The following is a 19,877-nucleotide window of genomic DNA, read 5'->3' as shown; positions in this document are numbered from 1 at the left end:
CCCGTTTGCATTTAAAATAATAATAACATTAATTAAATCTCGAAATTAACGAATATATAATAATTTAGCTCAAATAATGCGAAAGACGACACTAACAATATACGGATATGGGATAAAAACATATATAATTATGGGCTTATCACGTAGTTATAGTATTTCAATACATCTAGACATAATCATACTCACTCTGTCCTGGTCATTTGTTGTCATATTCTATCTTGGGTGTCTCAGTCAATTGTTGTCCTTTCTAATTTAAGAATACATTTGATGAGCAATTTGATCATTTATCCTCAATTTAGTCCACTTGTCATCTAAAAAATAACTCTCTTTCTTTAGTCTTTGTGCCAAAACCAAAAGACAACAATTGATCGGGACAGAGGGGGGTAATATTTTCTAATAGTGGTAATATAACAACTTATTCCCTAATGCGGACATGATTCCGATTTATTATTCCCTAATACGGACATGATTCCGATTACGGTATATTGTAATATATCGTAATCTCCTCCAAGTCTCGAGCACCCCCTGAAACCCATGATAATTTATCATCCATGGGTTTGCCAAATGTAGCAATAAAAATTACTTCAAATTCTTTCGTCCTCGATTTCTGAAAATTGAATGATAATAAACAAACTCCCTAGTCCCTAGTAAGGAACAAGTAAAACAGAAATTTGTTGGTATATCCTGTCACACTCCGTCAATAATGATTGACAAAAGTTAAATTGTGGTAATTTCTTGCTGAAACAAACACAAAAACTAAGAATCATCGTTGATAGAAATTGAGAAATTGATCGTATAATGTCCCCACATTTTTTTTAACTCGATTATTGGCTGTGAGACTAATGCACATTTGACATAGCAAAGTTTATCAAAATTAGGAGCAATTGGCACTATAACTTCCTTCAACCAGAACTTGATCCCCCTGCTCATCCCTATCTGCCAAGTTATGGAAAGAGGGATGCAATTCTGGACGGGGGAACAACAACTTCAACTTGAATGCATCCACCCCATTCAGGTAGTATCTGAATAGTCGTTTTGCTCTTATAAACCCAAGACGGCCATATAGTGCTAGGGCTCCTTTATTTGTGACTTCAGCTTCCAAAGTTACCTTCCAAAATTGAAACAAATATGATTATAAAAAACAGCTTATGTTTAAACATGGAAATTGTAGTAGTAGATTTGGGGTCTTGGAGATTTAGTTACACCATAAATCCCCCTTCCCACCAAAGGAAGGGAAACTGTCCACTAAGCCAAATCCAAATTACAGACGGTACAAGCTTTTCCGGGTCATAATCAAAATACAGAGTGTACTTCGAACCAAGGAAATAAAGTGCAATATTTGATCATAACCTGAAGACTCTTAGCCTGTTATCCAAATTGTGGATTCACAATATTCAGGTATCTGAGGATGATCTGTAAGCCGTAGACAGCTAATGTGAAATGTTTTCACAGTCAAACACATGGGCAAATGCCGGTGCTTAGAGTATTATTAGGATTTATGATGACCCCTAGGTTGGAGTGGGTCAGACCAGGCCCAATGCAAGAATTATACAACTGGCCCAATTATCCAACCCAATAAAAAAAAAAAAAAAAAAAAAAAAAAACTAAAAAAAAAACAATTGAACAATCGTTTAGCCTCTTAACTCTCCACACTTCTCTCAGAAAATCTCCATTAATTACACTCCAATTCATTCTATAATGGAAAAAGATATACAATCAACAATATATATTTAGGTTTTATGTTCTTGATAATTTGGGTTTTTACTGAAATAATATGATCTCTTATGTTACTCTTTGCATTTTGCGTTTCGGGTTTTGGTAAACCTTGGTAATCAAGAAAAATCTAGAGGCATAAACCTATGTAATGTACAAAAATTTTGAGTTTATAAACGCTAATTTCGTAGAACAATTCATCATCTTGTCTATTCCCTCTCTTAAGCCTTTGAAGAGACAAAAAAATGGTGAAGAAGAAGACACTGATGATGACGATGATTTGGACTCCATATGAAAGGTTTCGAGCTCCGTACGCGACTATTCGAGCTCCGTAAGAAAGGTTTCGAATTCTGTAATTTTATACGCTAAAATTGCAATAAAGCAAGACTATGTACAATTCTTTTTTAAGAAAGGTTTCGAGCTCCATATGTAACTAGAGCTGGCAAACATTGACACGACACGAAAACACAACACGAACCCGACACGAAATCAACAGGTTTGGGTTGAGGCTTGATGACCCATTTATGTAAGTGGGTCGACACGAACATGACACAATATTTAATTGGGTTGGGTTTGGGTTGAGCTCTCTAAATACGAACCCAACACGAAAGAGTTGTTTACTAAGCTAATCCTAATTTTTCTTGATCCTTCATCGCATAAATATACTTAAACTTTCCAAATATAGACAAGACACGAAAACACGACACGAACCCGACACGAAATTAACGGGTTAGGGTTGAGGCTTGATGACCCATTTATGTAAGTGGGTTGACACGAACACGACACGAAATTTAATTGGGTCGGGTTTGGGTTGGAGGGTTTGTGACCCGTTTACATGTGACACGAACACGAACCCGATACGGCCCGATCTGTTTGCCAGGCCTATACGTAACTATTGGAGCTCCGTAAGAAAGATTTCGAGCTCTATAATTTTATACGCTAAAATTGCAATAAACAAGGACTATGTACAAATTTTTCTAAGAAAGGTTTCGAGCTCCGTACTTAACTATTCGAGAGCACTGTAATTTTATATGCTAAATTGCAATAAACCATGACTATGTCAGAAGCTTCATCATCCATAAATTGTAATTCTTGCATAGATCTTTGGTTCTGATTAAAAATCGCGACTTAATATAGATGAAAAAAATAATATTGAAGGAATAGATAATTGAGTAATTGCATAATTGAGAATTAGTTAGAAAAATATGGAGAGAGAGAGAGAGAATCAGTTGAATATTTGATTTAGGTTGTATAAACTAGGGAAACAAAAATTAGGGGGGGGGGAAGACTAAACTAACCTTGGTTGTATAATAACACTATACCACAGGAGATATATTAGAGAGTCCAACGTTTTTAGACATATATATAAAGCAAGAACTTTTCGAGCGATATTAGAGAGTCCAACTTTTTTAGAATTCTTATGAGTTAAATAAAACTTTAATAAAATTATCCTAATAAGATTAAATTTCGAAAGAAATTTAATAAAATTATCCTAAAAAAAGTAGATTTCTTAATATTTAAAACAAATTTTAATAAAACCAACCAATACATATATATAAAGCAGAAACTTTTCGAGTGATATTAGAGAGTCCAACTTTTTTATAAATCCTAAAAAGAGTAGATTTCGAAACAAATTTAATAAAATTATCCTAATATAAGTAGATCAAACATATTTTGATAAAATTATCCATATAAATAGGTTACAATTATCAAACAGATAACAAACATTTATAATAAGTCACGTTATCATTTTTATTTTTCTCACACATATGGTCTCATACATTTGTACGTAGTTACACGAAGTATAAACTATGGTTATTCCATCAAAATATAATCACAAAATAATCAATGGAGTGTGTATATAAATCATAGATGCCTCGATACACATTTAAGTGATCAATACATATAAAATAGTTCACCGATCTATATATGTTACTCCCTCCGTCCCGGTCAATAGTTTACAATTACTTTATACACGATTATTAAGGCAATGAGAGAGGAATGAGTTTATAATTATTAAAAAAATCAAAAGCAACTCGAAATGAGGAGGAAATAAAATGGTCCCCACCCACAAAAGTTTGTTTATTTACTAAAAAAGAAAAGTATAAATTATTGATTTATTCACCTTAAATAGGAAAGTGTAAACTATTAATCGGGTTGAAGGGAGTACTATTTTGTTTCATTAATTTATTCTATATAAGAATGTGTAGATCATTACATCGTAGAGGAACGAAACCGAGAATAACTGAAGTAAAATTGGGCGGTTTGAACAACTTAAAGCTTGCAGCAACTCATAGTATTATTCATATATGATGAACTGATGATCAATTGTAATTAGAGCTGATCAAGTACGGGCCGGCCCGTTCGGCCCGCTAAAATAGCGGGCTTGGACAAGAAAAATAAAAAAATAAACGGGTAATGGACAAGAAAACTAGGCCCGCTAGAATAAATGGACGGGCTTGGACTAAACAAAATTGCCCATGGATAGCCCGCTAGGCCCGCTATTAAATGTAACCTCACAAAAGTTCTCAAACTCTTAATTGTAGATAGTCAAGGTAAATTATGTTGTAAGAAATCTAACATTTTCTCTAAACACACTAAATTTATATAATTATTATACCTGTTGTTTTAAGTAACATCATTCAGTATGACGTAGTTGTTGTAGGTGAAAATCATTTGCAAAACTCATAAAAGGCATGTCTCTGTTATTAAGGGTTCATTATGGTGAGTTGCACTATGTTTATAGACATAACGTTTTGTATTTAATTAAAAACCGGATGTGCCCGTAACAATGAAAAAACTAACTACATACTATAAGTATATATCACTTGATATAGTAATGAAGGGCAAAACTTTTATGCTATAAAAGTACAAATAATTCATCGGTGATAAACTAGACAATTATTAACACCAACCACAAAATTTTTTTCACCAATGATTCAACATAATTGGACTTTTTTCTTATCAACTTAAGAATATATATTTTCACAGATAATCCTAATGAGAGCCCCGTGCGATGCAGAGACTTTTCAACTAGCATACTATAAAGGGGGGAAATTGAGGACCGCCCCCAACCCAAATCAGCGGACATATATTTTGTTAACCAAACAAAGGAAACTACTCCCCACCTTTTTCCTCCTCTCCCTTTCCATTAAAATCCCTCTATCCAAAGGGTTAAACTGTTGAAGTTAACCCTCAAATCTTGAATCTTCACGCCTCAAGATAGTCCTACGACAGGACAGCCCAATCAAATAAGTCACAACTCCTGGCTAAGATAGGCCTTAGACTTAGATTCAGCGAGCAAGGTAACTTCACGTACTATCTGGTTTAGTTTGGGATCATAAAATAACTGGACAATAGATGAGTGTATACTCGATTAAGGGAAATACTTACTGTGAAAAATTAGGGATTGTACAATTACCCTTTATTTGGATACAATAGGAGGGAAGAGGAGGAGAGCGGGATGGAAGGGAGGGGAGGGGAGGGGGTGAAGGACAAATGGACTAATCTCAATTACCCTATGAATCTTTCCTATGTTACTTTGGCTTGAAAGAATGTAATGGAGGTATCCATTTTCTCTCCAACTGCAATTTGCTAACCAAACAAAGGAAATTGTTTCCTTTCATTTCCCTCCAAATTACTTTATCCAAAGTAAGAGCTAATCATCAATATAATGAGTTGAATCACTTTGTGGGGTGTTAGTTTATAGAACTACAAGAAGCCGATTTTAAATAAGCAATTATAAGGTCTCTAAAAATTCAAACCAAAAGAGCTGTCTAAGCCCTTGTTTATGAGCACTTAATTGATACAGTTCAGCAGGTGCGAACAAATGCTTGAAATCGTTATTTAGCAACAACGTAATAATGACATACCTCTTCACAACCAGACTGCATCATCGCCTTAATTGATCTTGTAACTAGTTCAGTTGCTGCCAAGCCAAATGAGAAATAACGGTCAGACAGATCTAAGATCCTCATGCTTGAATTTAACGCCCCATAGCCTATACAACACAACGCCAACTCTACCTTTTACCCTTTGTTTGAATGGAAGGATTTGGAGGGAAAAGGAGGGGATGGGAAGGGAACAACTTCCTTTGGTTAGCAAAATTTGACTTGGAGGGAGACGGAGCGGAGGAAAAATGGATTCCCTCCATCTCCTTCTACGAGGCAAATTAAGATCCTTCAAACATAGGAAAGATTCGAAAAGAAAATATCAAGGCTAGATTTCTCCGAGGCTCCTACTTTTGTATCCAAACAAAGGGTTAAAGATGAAATGCTGAGAATTGAAGAAGATAAATAAAGATTTAAGTAAGCAATTGGGAACAGGGAAGCTGGATAATACAGTTCAACTGTCCAAATTACTGATAAACAATATTGTCAAAAATAGTGTCCCTAAACAAATCATTACAATTCTTCACCAGTCGAATCTAATTGAAAAACATGGCTGTGATTGAAATACCTGACGTCAAATCGTTATCCTAGTTTCTTTAGTTTGAAATAGCTGGATTTGGTTTTATACAGGATTTCTAAAAATATCACAGTGCATGTGAAATACAAAAGCTTTTTGCGCAAGTAGTTCTGACAATAGTGAGTAACAGCAAGCTAAACAATTCAAGCGCTTCATTAAAGAGAAATCTCAGGACACATATAGTACTAAAAAAAAAGTCCGAAAGGTAGAGAAATTGGTTTCTTCTGCCAAAGCATTAAATTTGGCAGAGCGGCATTATCCTGACCAACCCTACTTAGGTTTTTGCTCTCCCATCCAGCCATCCTCTAAGTTGAACAATATTGTCCAGACGGATATGAAATTTAGAAGACTTTAACCTGTTGTTGGAGGGAGGGCAGACAATAACATGCAACATGCAACATGCAACATGCAACAATATTGTCCAGGCGAATAAAGGGCAGACAATAACATGCAACTTTAAGCCAATATCGAGTTTAGCTACCAGTATACCACACACATGTTCATGAACATATCAACCTCACAAACTTAACCACTAACCTATGCTCAAGTTAACCAACCTTCGTGTCATTAAAGTCAAAGTAAATTCTTCATGCATTGTGATGAAGACTGAATTTCCACAGATATGATGAATACCTTGATGATGATGATCATGTTTATGATAGCAACAAGTAAATTGTGATACACAAAATCCAAAAACCTTAAAATCTAAGCTCATTCTCACTCTCAATTTATTGTTATGTAACTCCAATACATGAAGAAGACCCTGATCAAAAGGGAGATATATAAATACTCAAAAAGACATGAAAGAAACATAATTACCAATGCCATGGCTGCGATAAGGTTTGATGACAACAAGCATAGCAATATAACCTCGAAAGGTATGCCGGTGTCCTCCCATTTTAGACACCACCGTTCCAACGCACCTTCCTCTATGAAACGCCTATCAAATCAAAGTTAGTACATACACAACATCTCTAACCCAAATCAGCTTCAGTCCAACATTTGAAATTAAAGCTGGCTAAACACAGATTGGAAATTTTACTGAGTGAACTACTAACAACGATAATAACTTTACAAAAGAGACCAATTATTTGAAATAGAAAGTTCTAATCTTTTATCCCTCAGGAGAAGACAATAACTACTAACCCTCCAGCTCCACCACTGACCCCAAACAATCAGCCAAGTTTAAAGGAACATTATAATTATGCCAATGTAAGGAGCGAACTACTAATACATTACAGTAGCTTAAACACAAGCATAATAAAAATAAAAGGCTCTCATTTTCTCATTGTTCAGGTGTGACCGCCCTAGCTAGCTCCCTCAGCTAAAATTCCATAACTAGAATTTTAGGGAATTTTAGCTAGCAAACTACTAATGCAATAAAGCCAAGTAAAAATTGTCACTCCTTCCATCTCACTCATTTGTTTATTTTATATTTTCATTGAATTCTAATCCATGTAAACAAATGATTGGGATGGAGAAGTATTTTCCATAGCTTTGGGGCTGCCACCCTCTACTAGTCCCCTCAGCTCCACCACTAACCCGAACCAATCAGCCAAATTTAAATCAATATAATCAAAGAATAAAGTTACTCCCTTTATCCTCATCATTTCCTGTAAAGAATAAAAAAGGTAAACAAATAATTGAGACGGGTATAAACTTTCACCCAAAACCCTAAACCTTCAATTGGGTCGGATTACAGGATCGTGTTATCTCAGCCATATATAAAGCGGAAAAGAAAAGGGGAGGGAGACATACGAGGAAGGAGAGTTGGGGCCATAAGTAGACGAAGTAACGGTAAGTGAAGATAGAATAAGGTTCACTGAGCTCTTGATCAACAAGGCGCATTATTAATGGAAGATGGTATTCACCTCCATAGCTCACGTATTCTATCTCACTTACGTCTATTTCTTCAATTACTTCTGCTTCTTTTTCCTTTGTTTTTGTTTTTGTTTGTTCCTCCATTGATGGATTCGGAGATCGTTGAGTTTTGGGGTCGTTTTGGGTGCTGAGTCATTGAACAAAAAAGAACGTGTTGCTCACTTTTGAAACGAACTTTTTAAAAATTATTTTCTTTTGAATTTTTTTTTTTTTAAATTACGTCCTTGAGTTGCATTTTTACTAAAATTACTCTTTTAAATTGCATTTTTTTTCTAAAATTACTTCAAGTTCCAATTTAAGTTGATTTTTTCCCTTTGTTTTTGAACTCCCCCTACATTTGTCTACATTATAACTTTCAAAATATAGATTGGCTAAGTTACAAACGAAATAAGTTTAAAAACAGACGAAATAAGGCCCCCGTTTTTTTTCCGCTTTTTAGAGTGAATCAAATCAATCGAATGGAGCTGAATCAATCGAATCAATCAATGGAGCTGAGCCGAATCGAATCAATCGAGCCAATCAATCAATGAAGCTGAAATAATCGAATCGAATGGAATGAGCTTTGAATCCAATCAATCAATCGAATGAGTGAATTTAATCAAATCAGATTATTATAGGTATTAATATTAATCAGGATCCTGTACGAACTAAATTACGGTGCGAACCGTACGAACTGAATAAAAACTCACAGATTAAAGAACTCAGGCCCACCCACGTGACATGTTTAGTTCTTTATCTCTCACAAAACCCAATCCCAGTAACATACTCCCCACTTATTATCTACGGAGTACTATTATAATTGTCATAACCCCATCTGATTTCCGACGACCACCCACCACCATTAGCGACATATTTGGCGCTGGCGAGTCATTTATGTCGGTGTTCCGCCGGAGTTCTTCACATTTACTTTTGTTTTCCTTTCCTCTTCTCTCTCCTTTACTTTTACCTTCCGTCGGGCTTCCCTTAACCACCGGCGACGATACCTCAAATTTAACGAAACGCCGATGAGGATCAATATCTGCCATTATATTTTCGACAATCACAATTACTTTTTCAACTTCAATTTTGGTTTCCATAAATCTGCCATTTAGATCTCAAATTCGCAATCCGAGTAAGATAGACCGTAACAAATCGGGACTAAAACGACTTCATCTTGGTCGATGGTGGAAGTAGAAGTAAAGTTGGGTGATGTGGTCGGCGATTTCATCCTGGTCGATGATTTTTGCGGGCATTTTCTGCTCGGCTTTGTATTTTGATTGGTGATGTCTAGTGTGTTGGCGACAACAAGGTCGGTGTGGTGCTAGAGATGCCTGGTGGTTCCTGGATTGGGTGTGGTGGCGGCGTTGGTAGGGTGGTTGGAGGTTCTTGGCGTGGATCTGTGACATATATAATTACATTTTTAAAATATAAAAAACCGAGATCCGTGCATTTGGTGACGAGTTGTGGTGGAAAGAGTGCTTGGAGGGTGTGAGGAGAGAGTGCGGCGGGAGGTGGTGGTAATCGGAGCCGCATTTGGTGACGAGTTGTGGTGAAGTTGGTGTATATCGATAAGAGTGCGGCGTTTTCTGATTGTACTATGAGTAATGGTGGTGGTCGTGGATGTGACGGCAGGTGGTGGGGGTGGGGGTACCGAGAGAGTGGCGGTGGTGGTGACGTCAATTGTTAGGGTTTTGGTGGATACACAAGGTATTAGTCTGGGATACACATGGTACAATTGTCGGATACATGTGTGGCCGTGGTGAGGGTGGTCAGCGGTGGTAGTCGAGGTAGTGGTGAGTGGCAGTGTTAACGTAGTAGTTGGGGGCGACGGTGGTGGCGGCAACGGCGGTGGTTGTGGGGGCGATTGTGGCGGTGGCGGTGGTTGTGGCGGGGCTATGGTGACGGTGGTGGAGGTGGAGGAAGTGGATACACAAAATACCACCCCAGATACACATGGTATTGATACGGGATACATGTGTATCTCGTATTAATCTTGTGTGTATCCGCATGTACTAGCTAGTGTATCTGAAAATACGTTTCTTATAGATGTATGATAAGATGCGTATCGACTTTAATGACATGTGTATCCGGGTTGATACGATGTGTATCTCGGCTTAAACGACATGTGTATCAGCAAAATAATGTAAAATGTATCCATAAATAGTATAAAAGTGTAAATAGAATTTTAGTATGAGAAAAGTGTATCTAGCTAAGTTATAAGATGTATCTAATAAAGAGTGTAATTGAAAAAAAAAAAAAAATAATCAACTGGGCTAGTTAAATGCGGTTAAATACGTTAAGGTAGTTAAATCAGACTGAACCCGCCCCTATATATATATATATATATATATACAAAGCGTCTTGCTTGTGACGGGATAATCCCGTCACAAGTTTGTGACCTCTCACAAAAAGGGAGAGGGGACAAGGTGGGGCATCCCCATGTGTTTGCCACTCACCTCTGAATGGGCATTTTGTGAGAGGAAATGGTATTCGTCACAAACTTGTGACGGATATTGTCCGTCTTCAATGAGATTTTGTGATATATATAAATCAAAGATTTAGTCAAATCATTTGATGAAGGGCAAAATTGGAAGACTACTTTCATATCTTAATGAAGTAGGTTTGTTTAACGAAGCCTCGCTTGACACCACCCGCTGCCATGTTCATCTCCAGTGTACCGCTGGCTTTTGCGGTTGTCTAACACCCATTTTGGTTCCATCATTTATCGACAATGGTGTAAATGGTATAATACTCAATAGTTTCAACCAACACGAATACTAAACTAATGGAACGTCTCATCGTAGTCGAATCAAAATACTAATTGAAATAGGCATCATAAAGTTATTTAATACTCCTCCGTACACAGTCATATGGTCCGCGAAAATCGATTTACGGAAATTTTTGGCTGGAGATGTTGGTTACGTTTGTTAGAGTAGCATTTAACAAGATGAAGTTCCTTTGCAATCAAAACTAAATCTAATGAGTCTTATGGTTCGATAGCAAGAGATCTGTGTAAAATTTCAAATTTTTAGAATACCTATTGTACTTAATTGAAAAGCTTCATTAATGAAGAAACATGCAAAACATACCAGTTATGTAAACATCGGCTCATCTTGCTAATGGAGAAGGAAATTTAACTTTTATGCCCTTTAATATTGTGCGCATAAAATCTAAATTTCTTTTATTTTTTGTATTATTTTAATATTTCAATTAGGGTGGCACCGGAAATGTGTACCACCCGGTGGCGCCCTATCGCCATCATCCCTTAAAAAAAATCAACAAAAATTGAAAAATTAATTACCCAATCATATGAGTTGGTCTCGCACGAACTTATTATAGAAGAGTATTTGCGGCGCCTCAAAGCCATACTTGCGTGTTTGCAAATTGCAAATATGAATTCCATCTTTTGATGGTATATATAGCCATATAAGTTTATGATTTTCCAGTGGTATATAACTTATAAAACTCTATTAGATAGAATTTGCACAAATATTAGATAGAATTTGCACAAATATTGGATAGAATTTGCACAAATATTGGGGATAACTAACTATACATAAAATTACTTTAAATAAAAATTAATAAAATCGTTTGTAGATAGAATTTGCATAAATATTGGGATAATTATACATAATATTATTTTAAATAAAAATTAATTAGGTAATTTTAAAAAGTTGAAGTCTCTAAAATTGCCTGAAAAAAGCCTCTTTCATATATATACTAGATTTAATGCCCGTGCGATGCACGGGCCACGTGTAATATTCTCTCTGATAATTATTCTTAATAGTCTAAAATAATTAGAATTCTAGCATAGTAATAAGCTGAATTTATCTAATATCTTTACATGAAAAAAAAGTAAGACATTTGTTGTACAGCTTTGTCCCAATCTCTTAACATATCCGATCACTTAACATGATTTAAATAGTATCAAAAGAGAACGGTTACAATAATGAATAAGAAACGCACGACTAAAATTAAAAACACCTAAGAAAAACTAAGTAATTGCCTCTAATTTTAAGAGAACTCCAATGGTATTTTTCATAATATTTTAACTTTTAAGTAAATTAAATTTTCCTTTTATTATTTTCCTACTTTGAGAATGCTTTGATAAGAAAAAAAACACAGAAGTTATATGTTTACCTTCACCCTTTCCGAAGAAACAAAAAACTTGTATATTATCTTCCATCAAATCAAACTATAGGTGTAAAAATAGAATTTTAAAATAGGACGTACTAATATCAATTAAAATATTTTTGTATTGAGATCTTGAGGTAAAGAATAAAGACATAAACATTAACCTTTAAAGTAATCAAAGTAAATGTAATAATCATCGGTACATAATACCAGGGGAGGTAAATAGAAACAAAGTCCGTATGTGATTGCGGTAGTTAGGCACTGTTTATATGAATAATAATGTACGAAGTATTATTTTACTATTTCGAAATCTGATTCATATAGACACGATAGTATGTACGGTATATAGTACTCTCCATCCTATTTTTGAAAGATTAAATTAAATGAATATGGCTATGATCGAAGCAACTGACCTTTTTTTTTTTTTTTTTAATTGTTCGAGTTGAGAAATTATAACCCATTTAAATCTGACACAAACACGCAAGTATGGAATTACTTATATTAGGTAATTTGCAAATAGTAGTTGACTATAAAAGTTGGAGACGCTAATATTACTCAAAAGTCAAAAGTATCTTCAATTGTTTTATAACTGTATCAAGGTCGCGATATTAGTAGTACGCATCCACACTTTTAGAGTTTGTATATCACTCAAATTAGAAAAAAAAATTAACAGGTGTATAATTGTAATAGAAGTCTTCCTATAAAGTACTCCATATAGTAATTAGAGTCTTATTATTATATTAGTTATCTACTACATTTAGATCTTTCCGAAGAAAGATTCAGTTCTAAAAAAAACTATTATTCCCTTTATTGCGGTCATTTGTTTACCTATTTCATTTACAACAACAACAACAACATCAGAGCCTTAATCCCAAAATGATTTGGGGTCGGCTGACATGAATCATCCTTTCGAACCGTCCATGGGTGAACGCACGCCTCAAAATGCGAATAAAAAAAGAGAAGATGAAAAACAAAAAGGGAGAACGAAAATGTAATGGAAAGTCAAGGTGAACTTAGGGGTTTTAAAATCGAATTCCGTCTTTCTTTTATAAAAACTTAAAATTTAAATCGAGAGAAAAGATTAAAACGATTTTTAAAAAACGAAATAGAGTTAAGGATCCGGAATGAACCAGGTAAAATCTATAAGAAAGTGGTTGTTGAAAAAGTGTGAAGCAAAGGAGAGAAAAATAAATAAATTAATTTCTTTAAATTAAATAAATAAAAAAAACACTAAATCTGTCAAAAAAACATCAAATACTAAAAATCCACATGTATCCTTTCCCTCCATTGTGCCCTCTCCGTCACCATACTCTCCTCAAGCCCCAGAACTCTCATATCGTGCTCTATCACTCTCAACCATGTCTGTCTCGGTCTTCCTCTGCCTCTAGGGACCTTTTCTGTTCTCCAAGTCTCCAGCCTCCTAACCGGTGCGTCCATAGGTCTCCTTCTCACATGGCCAAACCATCTTAGTCGGTTTTCCATCATCTTGTCCTCTATTGGCGCCACTTTTACCTTTTCCCTAATAACCTCATTCCTTAACCGATCTTTCCTTGTATGTCCGCACATCCACCTCAACATGCGCATCTCCGCCACACTCATATTTTGAATGTGACAATGTTTCACGGCCCAACACTCGGAGCCGTAAAGTAGGGCAGGCCTAATTGCCGTGCGATAAAATTTTCCCTTTAATCTTTGGGGCATATCTTTATCGCATAGAAACTCTGAAGCACTCTTCCATTTCAACCATCCCGCTTTAATTCTGTGAGCCACATATCCGTCTAACTCCCCATCTTTTTGAATAATAGATCCTAGATATCTGAAGAAATCCGAACCCTCAACAACATTCCCATCGAAAAAAATACTCCCCGCCTCTGTCGATCTCAACCCCGCCACCTTAGTGAACTGACACCTCAAATACTCAGTCTTACTCCTGCTCAGCCTGAACCCACGAGTCTCTAAAGTCTGCCTCCACACTTCCAACTTTCTCTCCACTCCCTATTTTGTCTCATCAATCAACACAATATCATCAGCAAACATCATACACCAAGGGATGTCGTCCTGAATATCCCTTGTCAACTCATCCATAACTATAGCAAAGAGAAAAGGACTAAGTGCGGAACCTTGATGCACCCCGATGGTAATAGGAAATTCTTCCGTTCTCCCAACATTAGTGCGAACACTTGCACTAGCCCCCTCATACATGTCCTTATGAGGTCAATATATTTTCGCGACACACCCTTTCTCACCAAAGCCCACCAAAGTACTTCTCTTGGTACCCTATCATATGCCTTTTCCAAGTCAATAAAAACCATATGCAAATCCTTCTTCTTGTCCCGATGGTATTCCATCAACTGTCTCATGATAAAAATCGCATCCATAGTCGATCTCCCGGGCATAAATCCAAATTGGTTTTCCGAGATGTCTACATATCTCCTAAGCCTTTGCTCGATTACCCGCTCCCATAACTTCATTGTATGACTCATAAGTTTAATTCCCCGATAATTGGAACACTCTTGGACATCACCTTTGTTCTTGTACAAAGGGACAAGAGTGCTTTTCCTCCAAGCCGATGGCATCTTGTTGTTCCTCCAAATCTTGTTGAAGAGCATGGTTACCCATTTAATCCCTTTCTCCCCGAAGCACCTCCAAACTTCTATGGGTATACCATCCGGTCCCTCTGCTTTCTTTGACCCCATCTTCCTTAACGCCTTTCTAACTTCACTCTTTTGTATTCTACGCACAAATTCCCGATTAACCATGCTTGGTGTTACCTCTACATCCCCAAAACCTTGTTCCTGATGTCCATTGAATAAATTATCAAAGTAAGAACTCCATCTAGCCTTTATCTCGTTATCCTTAACCAGAACCTTGTCGTCCATATCTTTCACACACCTAACTCTCCCAATATCTCTCATCTTTCGGTCTCTTATGCGAGCCAGTTTATAGATATCCTTCTCTCCTTCTCTCGTGTCCAACCTGGCATACACTTCTTGGTTAACTTTTGCCCTCGCATCCCGTACGGCCTTTTTAGCGGCTCGTCTAGCCTCCTTGTACTTCTCAAAGTTCTCATCACTCATGCATTTCCCCAGCACCTTATAGCATTCACGTTTAGTCTTTATCGCTTGTCTCACCACATCGTTCCACCAAGATGTGTCCTTACTTGATGGTCTATTCCCTTTAGATTCCCCTAACACCTCCCTCGCCAAATCCTTTACAACATGCTCCAATTTATCCCACGTTGCATCAATATCTTTCTCCTCGCAATCCGACCAAATATCGCTACTTCCAACCTTATCCAAAAACGCTTGTTGGTTTCCCCCTTGTAGCTTCCACCACTTGATCCGTGCCTCACCGATTATCTTTCTCTTCCTCAAGTCTCTCTTACCCCGAAAATCAAGAACCACTAGTCTATGTTGGTTTACCTATTTCATTTACGGAGTTAAATTTGTTATAAGTAATTTGACCATTACACACCTATAACTTGTCATCCACTAAGAACCACCACAAATGGTCACCTCTACGTCTTTATGCCAAAACTAAATTAGAGATAAACAAATGACCATACCGAATTGGGGGCAAATAAAATAGGAGCTTGTCTTAATAATCACGTAAAACACAACAACAATGTACACTACGTAAATTGGGGTGTGTGATTGTTTTGAAGAGTTGTTCTCTCATGTTTTTTTTTTTTTTTTTTTTTTTTTTTTTTTTTTTTGCTTTATATATATATTTTTTCCTTAAAAAGTGAATCTACAACGTGATGTTCCGTAATTTACCACGCAAACTATCAAGATGAAAATTTAAAAAATGTCGGAGTAATCTCACAAACTACGTACACAATACAAATGTTAACAGTGAAGCTCTAAATTAAAGATCTTGTAGTCTTATATACCAAAAGTGCTACCAATATTTTGGCCAATGCCTTCGCCGCTCACAGAGAGGTGAAGTAGCACAAGTATAGCTGTGAAGTCGAAATTATCGTTGATACGTGGTTTTTTTGAGCAATAACAACTCTAGAATCGAGTCAATATAGACCATTGGAATACCATAACATATTTGCTCAGGCAATTAAATCAATCACATTGGTGGAGCTTTTTTCCTTCAAAATTGTTCTTTCTATATATGTCGTCGTCATATTAAGTAGCGAACTCAAATTTCAAAGACAAATTTCAATAATGATAACGGTTTTTGTCGCAGTAGTAAATAGGTCCCACAACTAATACCGTCTTCCGAAAAACAAAAGGTTACCATTTGATAAAGTTGATAACGAACTCAAAATTCAAGAACAAATTTCACCCGTAATTAAGATTTCAAGCCGTCACTGCTCCGTCCCTATAAAGAAACATAGGTATCAATCAATAAGTAAGGGTTAGTGCTCACATGTAATTCACAAATTAAGAAAAAGTTCCAATAATATTATTCTAGCCATAATCGATGGTACAAATCATCACCCGTAATTTGATAAAGTTTCAAACTTCAAGAAAAAATCACACTCGTTATTCTCCATGCCTTCGTTGCTCCTTCCCTATAAATAAACACATGTATTAATTAGTAAGGGTGAGTGCTCACATATAATTTAGGAAAATTTCAAATATTGTTTTAACAATAATTCATGGTAATCATCAACATAATACACATTTGAAATCATCAATGGTTAGTAACATTTATTTTAACAATAATTCATGGTAATCATCAACATAATACACATTTGAAATCATCAATGGTTAGTAACAATGTAAACATTGTTATGTGTGATTTTGCAAATTTGTATTGTACGGAGTACATTTATAGTATTTGATGCAAAGTTGTTTGAGTTATATTAGGACTTTTCTTTTATTTTTGTTATTTTTCCATACTAATGTTAGGAATGTATTAATTAATAGAATATGTGTATATGAGTACTTCTACGATTGATTGGTATATATCTAATTATTATCTTCAAATATAATTTCATTAATAATTAATTTAGGTAATTCACGAAAGTTGGACTCTCTGTAATCGCTCGAAAAAAGCTTCCTTTATTAATATAGATAGATATAGATTTAATGTCTGTGCGATGCACGGGCCTATATTTAAAGTCTTTAATAATATGCTGAATTATATAATAGAGTTAACCGACTATTAAAATAAGTTCATTAAAAATATGCCTTACTGAAAGACCATCTCTTAATAAATTTAGTGAGAAACCGTCTTATAAGAGACTTACTCCTTTCGTATATATTGGATCTTTCTATTATTAAATGCAATACAATGCACAATTAAATTGAAACATATTAAAGGATAAACATTCATCTTGTAGCTAATTCGCTAAGCCTTGCAAATTCGTTTACTACGGACTATGAAGTAAGAAATAGCATACCCCGGGAGTTTGTGAGATCTGAATTAGAAAATAAAATCATGAAAATATACGATGATATGTGAAATTTTATTGTTTTGGCTGAACTTCGTAATAGGTTAATTAACGAGAAAAAGGATTACGCATCTGAGGTAGTACCTCAGACCTTGTAGTTTTTGAGCATATACACATTTTTTCTGAGCATATTTACCATTTATAAATATAGTTTTTGAGCAATATTATATTTTTTGAGTGTAATGTTTTAATAAATGTGCTCAAAAACTTTATACTAAAGCAGAACTCAAAATCTTTAAAATAAAACTCAGAAAATAAACAATAAGAGGTACTACCTCAGATGTATAGTCTATGAACTGTTAATTAACCTATTATCAGTTATCATGATTTTTTTTTGTCAAGCCCCATCCTTCAACTAATAAGGTATATTTGGGTTTTATACTTTTATATGTATATATCTATCGAGTATAAAACTTAGTTTTTGGGTTCACTTAATAATTACAAATTACTACATCTGTCTTATTTATTTATTTGTCTTTGATTAAAATACCTCTTAAAAGACGAACAACTGATTGGGACAAATGGAGTATTGTTTAAAGCGCACAGTGTCGTGAAGATATCCAATTTATAGTTAAAACGGGTTAAGTATTACTCATATACATTATAAGGAAATACCTTTACCATAAGGGAGACTAATCAATTAAGAACAATATCTAGATAGGGTATAACAAAACTTTGTTCCATCTATTTAAATAATAGAGTCGATCATTAACCCATATTACCTATAAGTTATTAGAGATAATTTTCGATTATGGGTTGAGAAGTGTTTTTTAATGCCTTTTAGCGGAAGATTTCACCTACAAAGTGCACCTAATAAATACCTAAATATAATTAGTATACGTCAAATACTCTTACAATTGAGATAAATTCCACTTGTACATCATAGTCATGAGTTAATTAGGCAGGATTAGGCTTATAATAACACCATAGTTGATTTATTAAATTTCTTAACTCAATATAAACTTATGCCATAAACTAATTGAAAATAACAAAACGTAAAGACTAACAAATAAAAAGTACATGCATTTGAGTAACTATTAAGACTAAAGCAACAAAAAAATAGTATAGACATATAGACTATAGTAATTATTAGTTTTATCGTCATAGGAGTCTTTATATGTTCGCAGGACGATCCTCTTAACTTTATAAATTGAATATAACTATGTCATCGACATTCCTATTATCAAATTATTGGGATATTAAAAATCCAAACTTTTGCAACCTTACTATATGATAGGGTATGTGTTGTAATATACTTTGTAGTTGTATAACCATAATGTCGTATGCCGCAAGAATTATTTGAAGATTTGCGGATTTGCTCCATGAATTAACAAATTCTCCCATAAATTAAACAACCACACTATACACTCAATTTAATCTTGTACCTGAAATTTCGAACCAAATTGCACGATTAATATTAGCTAGGAAACACTATGGTGATATAGCATGATAACTAATAAGTAAACACATTATTAACATAAGTACATAACAATTTATTAACCGTAGTATTGTTAACCACATATAAACAATAAATAAATAAAACATCAACTGAAAAGAAACAAAAAGAGAGGGGCTACTTAATTAATCATATTCAAAGCTACTACAACATACTTACCTTAAGTGTACAAAATCAAGTTGAGGAAAACTAAATTATTTCCTTAATATAAAATCTTATTGTTGTCCTTTTATCAATGCATATCTCAAAACCCTGCAAATAAAACAAAATAATCGATTAGTTCTTAAATTAAGGTTTAATAACAGCACACACACTAAAATTAATGAAAGATAATTATTATAGTACGTATAGGCTACATGATATTAAAACAAAAATTTGATACTACGTATCACAGGTGCTATGAAAAAAATTTCAATGTTGGGTTGTTGGCAATAATAATGCTTTATATAGGTTGGATGTTGGGAAAATTTGATTACGACTAATCTTGTACATGCAATAGAATTCTTATTTAGACGAATTATCATCCGTAACATTATTTAATTATTTAGTTTATATATTTATTATGTGTAAGTGTTTCATTGATGTTGGAGACTCTGTAATCGCTCGAAAAATTTGATACTACGTATCACAGGTGCTATGAAAAAAATTTCAATGTTGGGTTGTTGGCAATAATAATGCTTTATATAGGTTGGATGTTGGAAAAATTTGATTACGGCTAATCTTGTACATGCAATAGAATTCTTATTTAGACGAATTATCATCCGTAACATTATTTAATTATTTAGTTTATATATTTATTATGTGTAAGTGTTTCATTGATGTTGGAGACTCTGTAAT

At 34.7% G+C, this 19,877-nt stretch overlaps 1 protein-coding gene across 2 annotated transcripts; it reads right to left on the bottom strand.

The window, feature by feature from the left end:
* Positions 1–659: 659 nt before the first annotated feature.
* LOC141627077 (N-alpha-acetyltransferase MAK3-like) lies at positions 660–8,246 on the bottom strand. 2 transcript variants are annotated; one of them, XM_074440560.1, is made up of 4 exons: positions 7,939–8,246; positions 7,000–7,120; positions 5,586–5,641; positions 660–1,108 (listed from the first exon to the last, which is right to left on the bottom strand). In XM_074440560.1, the coding sequence occupies exons 1-4, from the start codon at positions 8,143–8,145 to the stop codon at positions 875–877; spliced, it is 618 nt and encodes a 205-aa protein (XP_074296661.1). In that variant the 5' UTR covers positions 8,146–8,246; the 3' UTR covers positions 660–874. The 2 variants fall into 2 exon arrangements, with proteins under 2 accessions (XP_074296661.1, XP_074296662.1); XM_074440561.1 differs by having other exon boundaries at positions 7,000–7,109.
* Between the last annotated feature and the right edge of the window lie 11,631 nt (positions 8,247–19,877).

Source organism: Silene latifolia, chromosome Y (genome assembly GCF_048544455.1).
Source record: "Silene latifolia isolate original U9 population chromosome Y, ASM4854445v1, whole genome shotgun sequence".
NCBI classification, from domain to species: Eukaryota; Viridiplantae; Streptophyta; class Magnoliopsida; order Caryophyllales; family Caryophyllaceae; genus Silene; species Silene latifolia.
The sequence above is the reverse complement of the archived record's forward strand: the minus strand, read 5'-3'. Positions and strand labels throughout refer to the sequence as shown.

What these genes read in the sequence shown, in the direction of transcription:
- LOC141627077 (XM_074440560.1), bottom strand. Translation starts at nt 8,145, where the DNA reads ATGGAGGAACAAACAAAAACAAAAACAAAGGAAAAAGAAGCAGAAGTA. An exon ending in GGCCCCAACTCTCCTTCCTC is followed by an intron (nt 7,121 to 7,938) that starts GTATGTCTCCCT and finishes TTGATTTGATAG; the next exon opens with GCGTTTCATAGAGGAAGGTG. An exon ending in TGCAGTCTGGTTGTGAAGAG is followed by an intron (nt 1,109 to 5,585) that starts GTATGTCATTAT and finishes CAATTTTGGAAG; the next exon opens with GTAACTTTGGAAGCTGAAGT.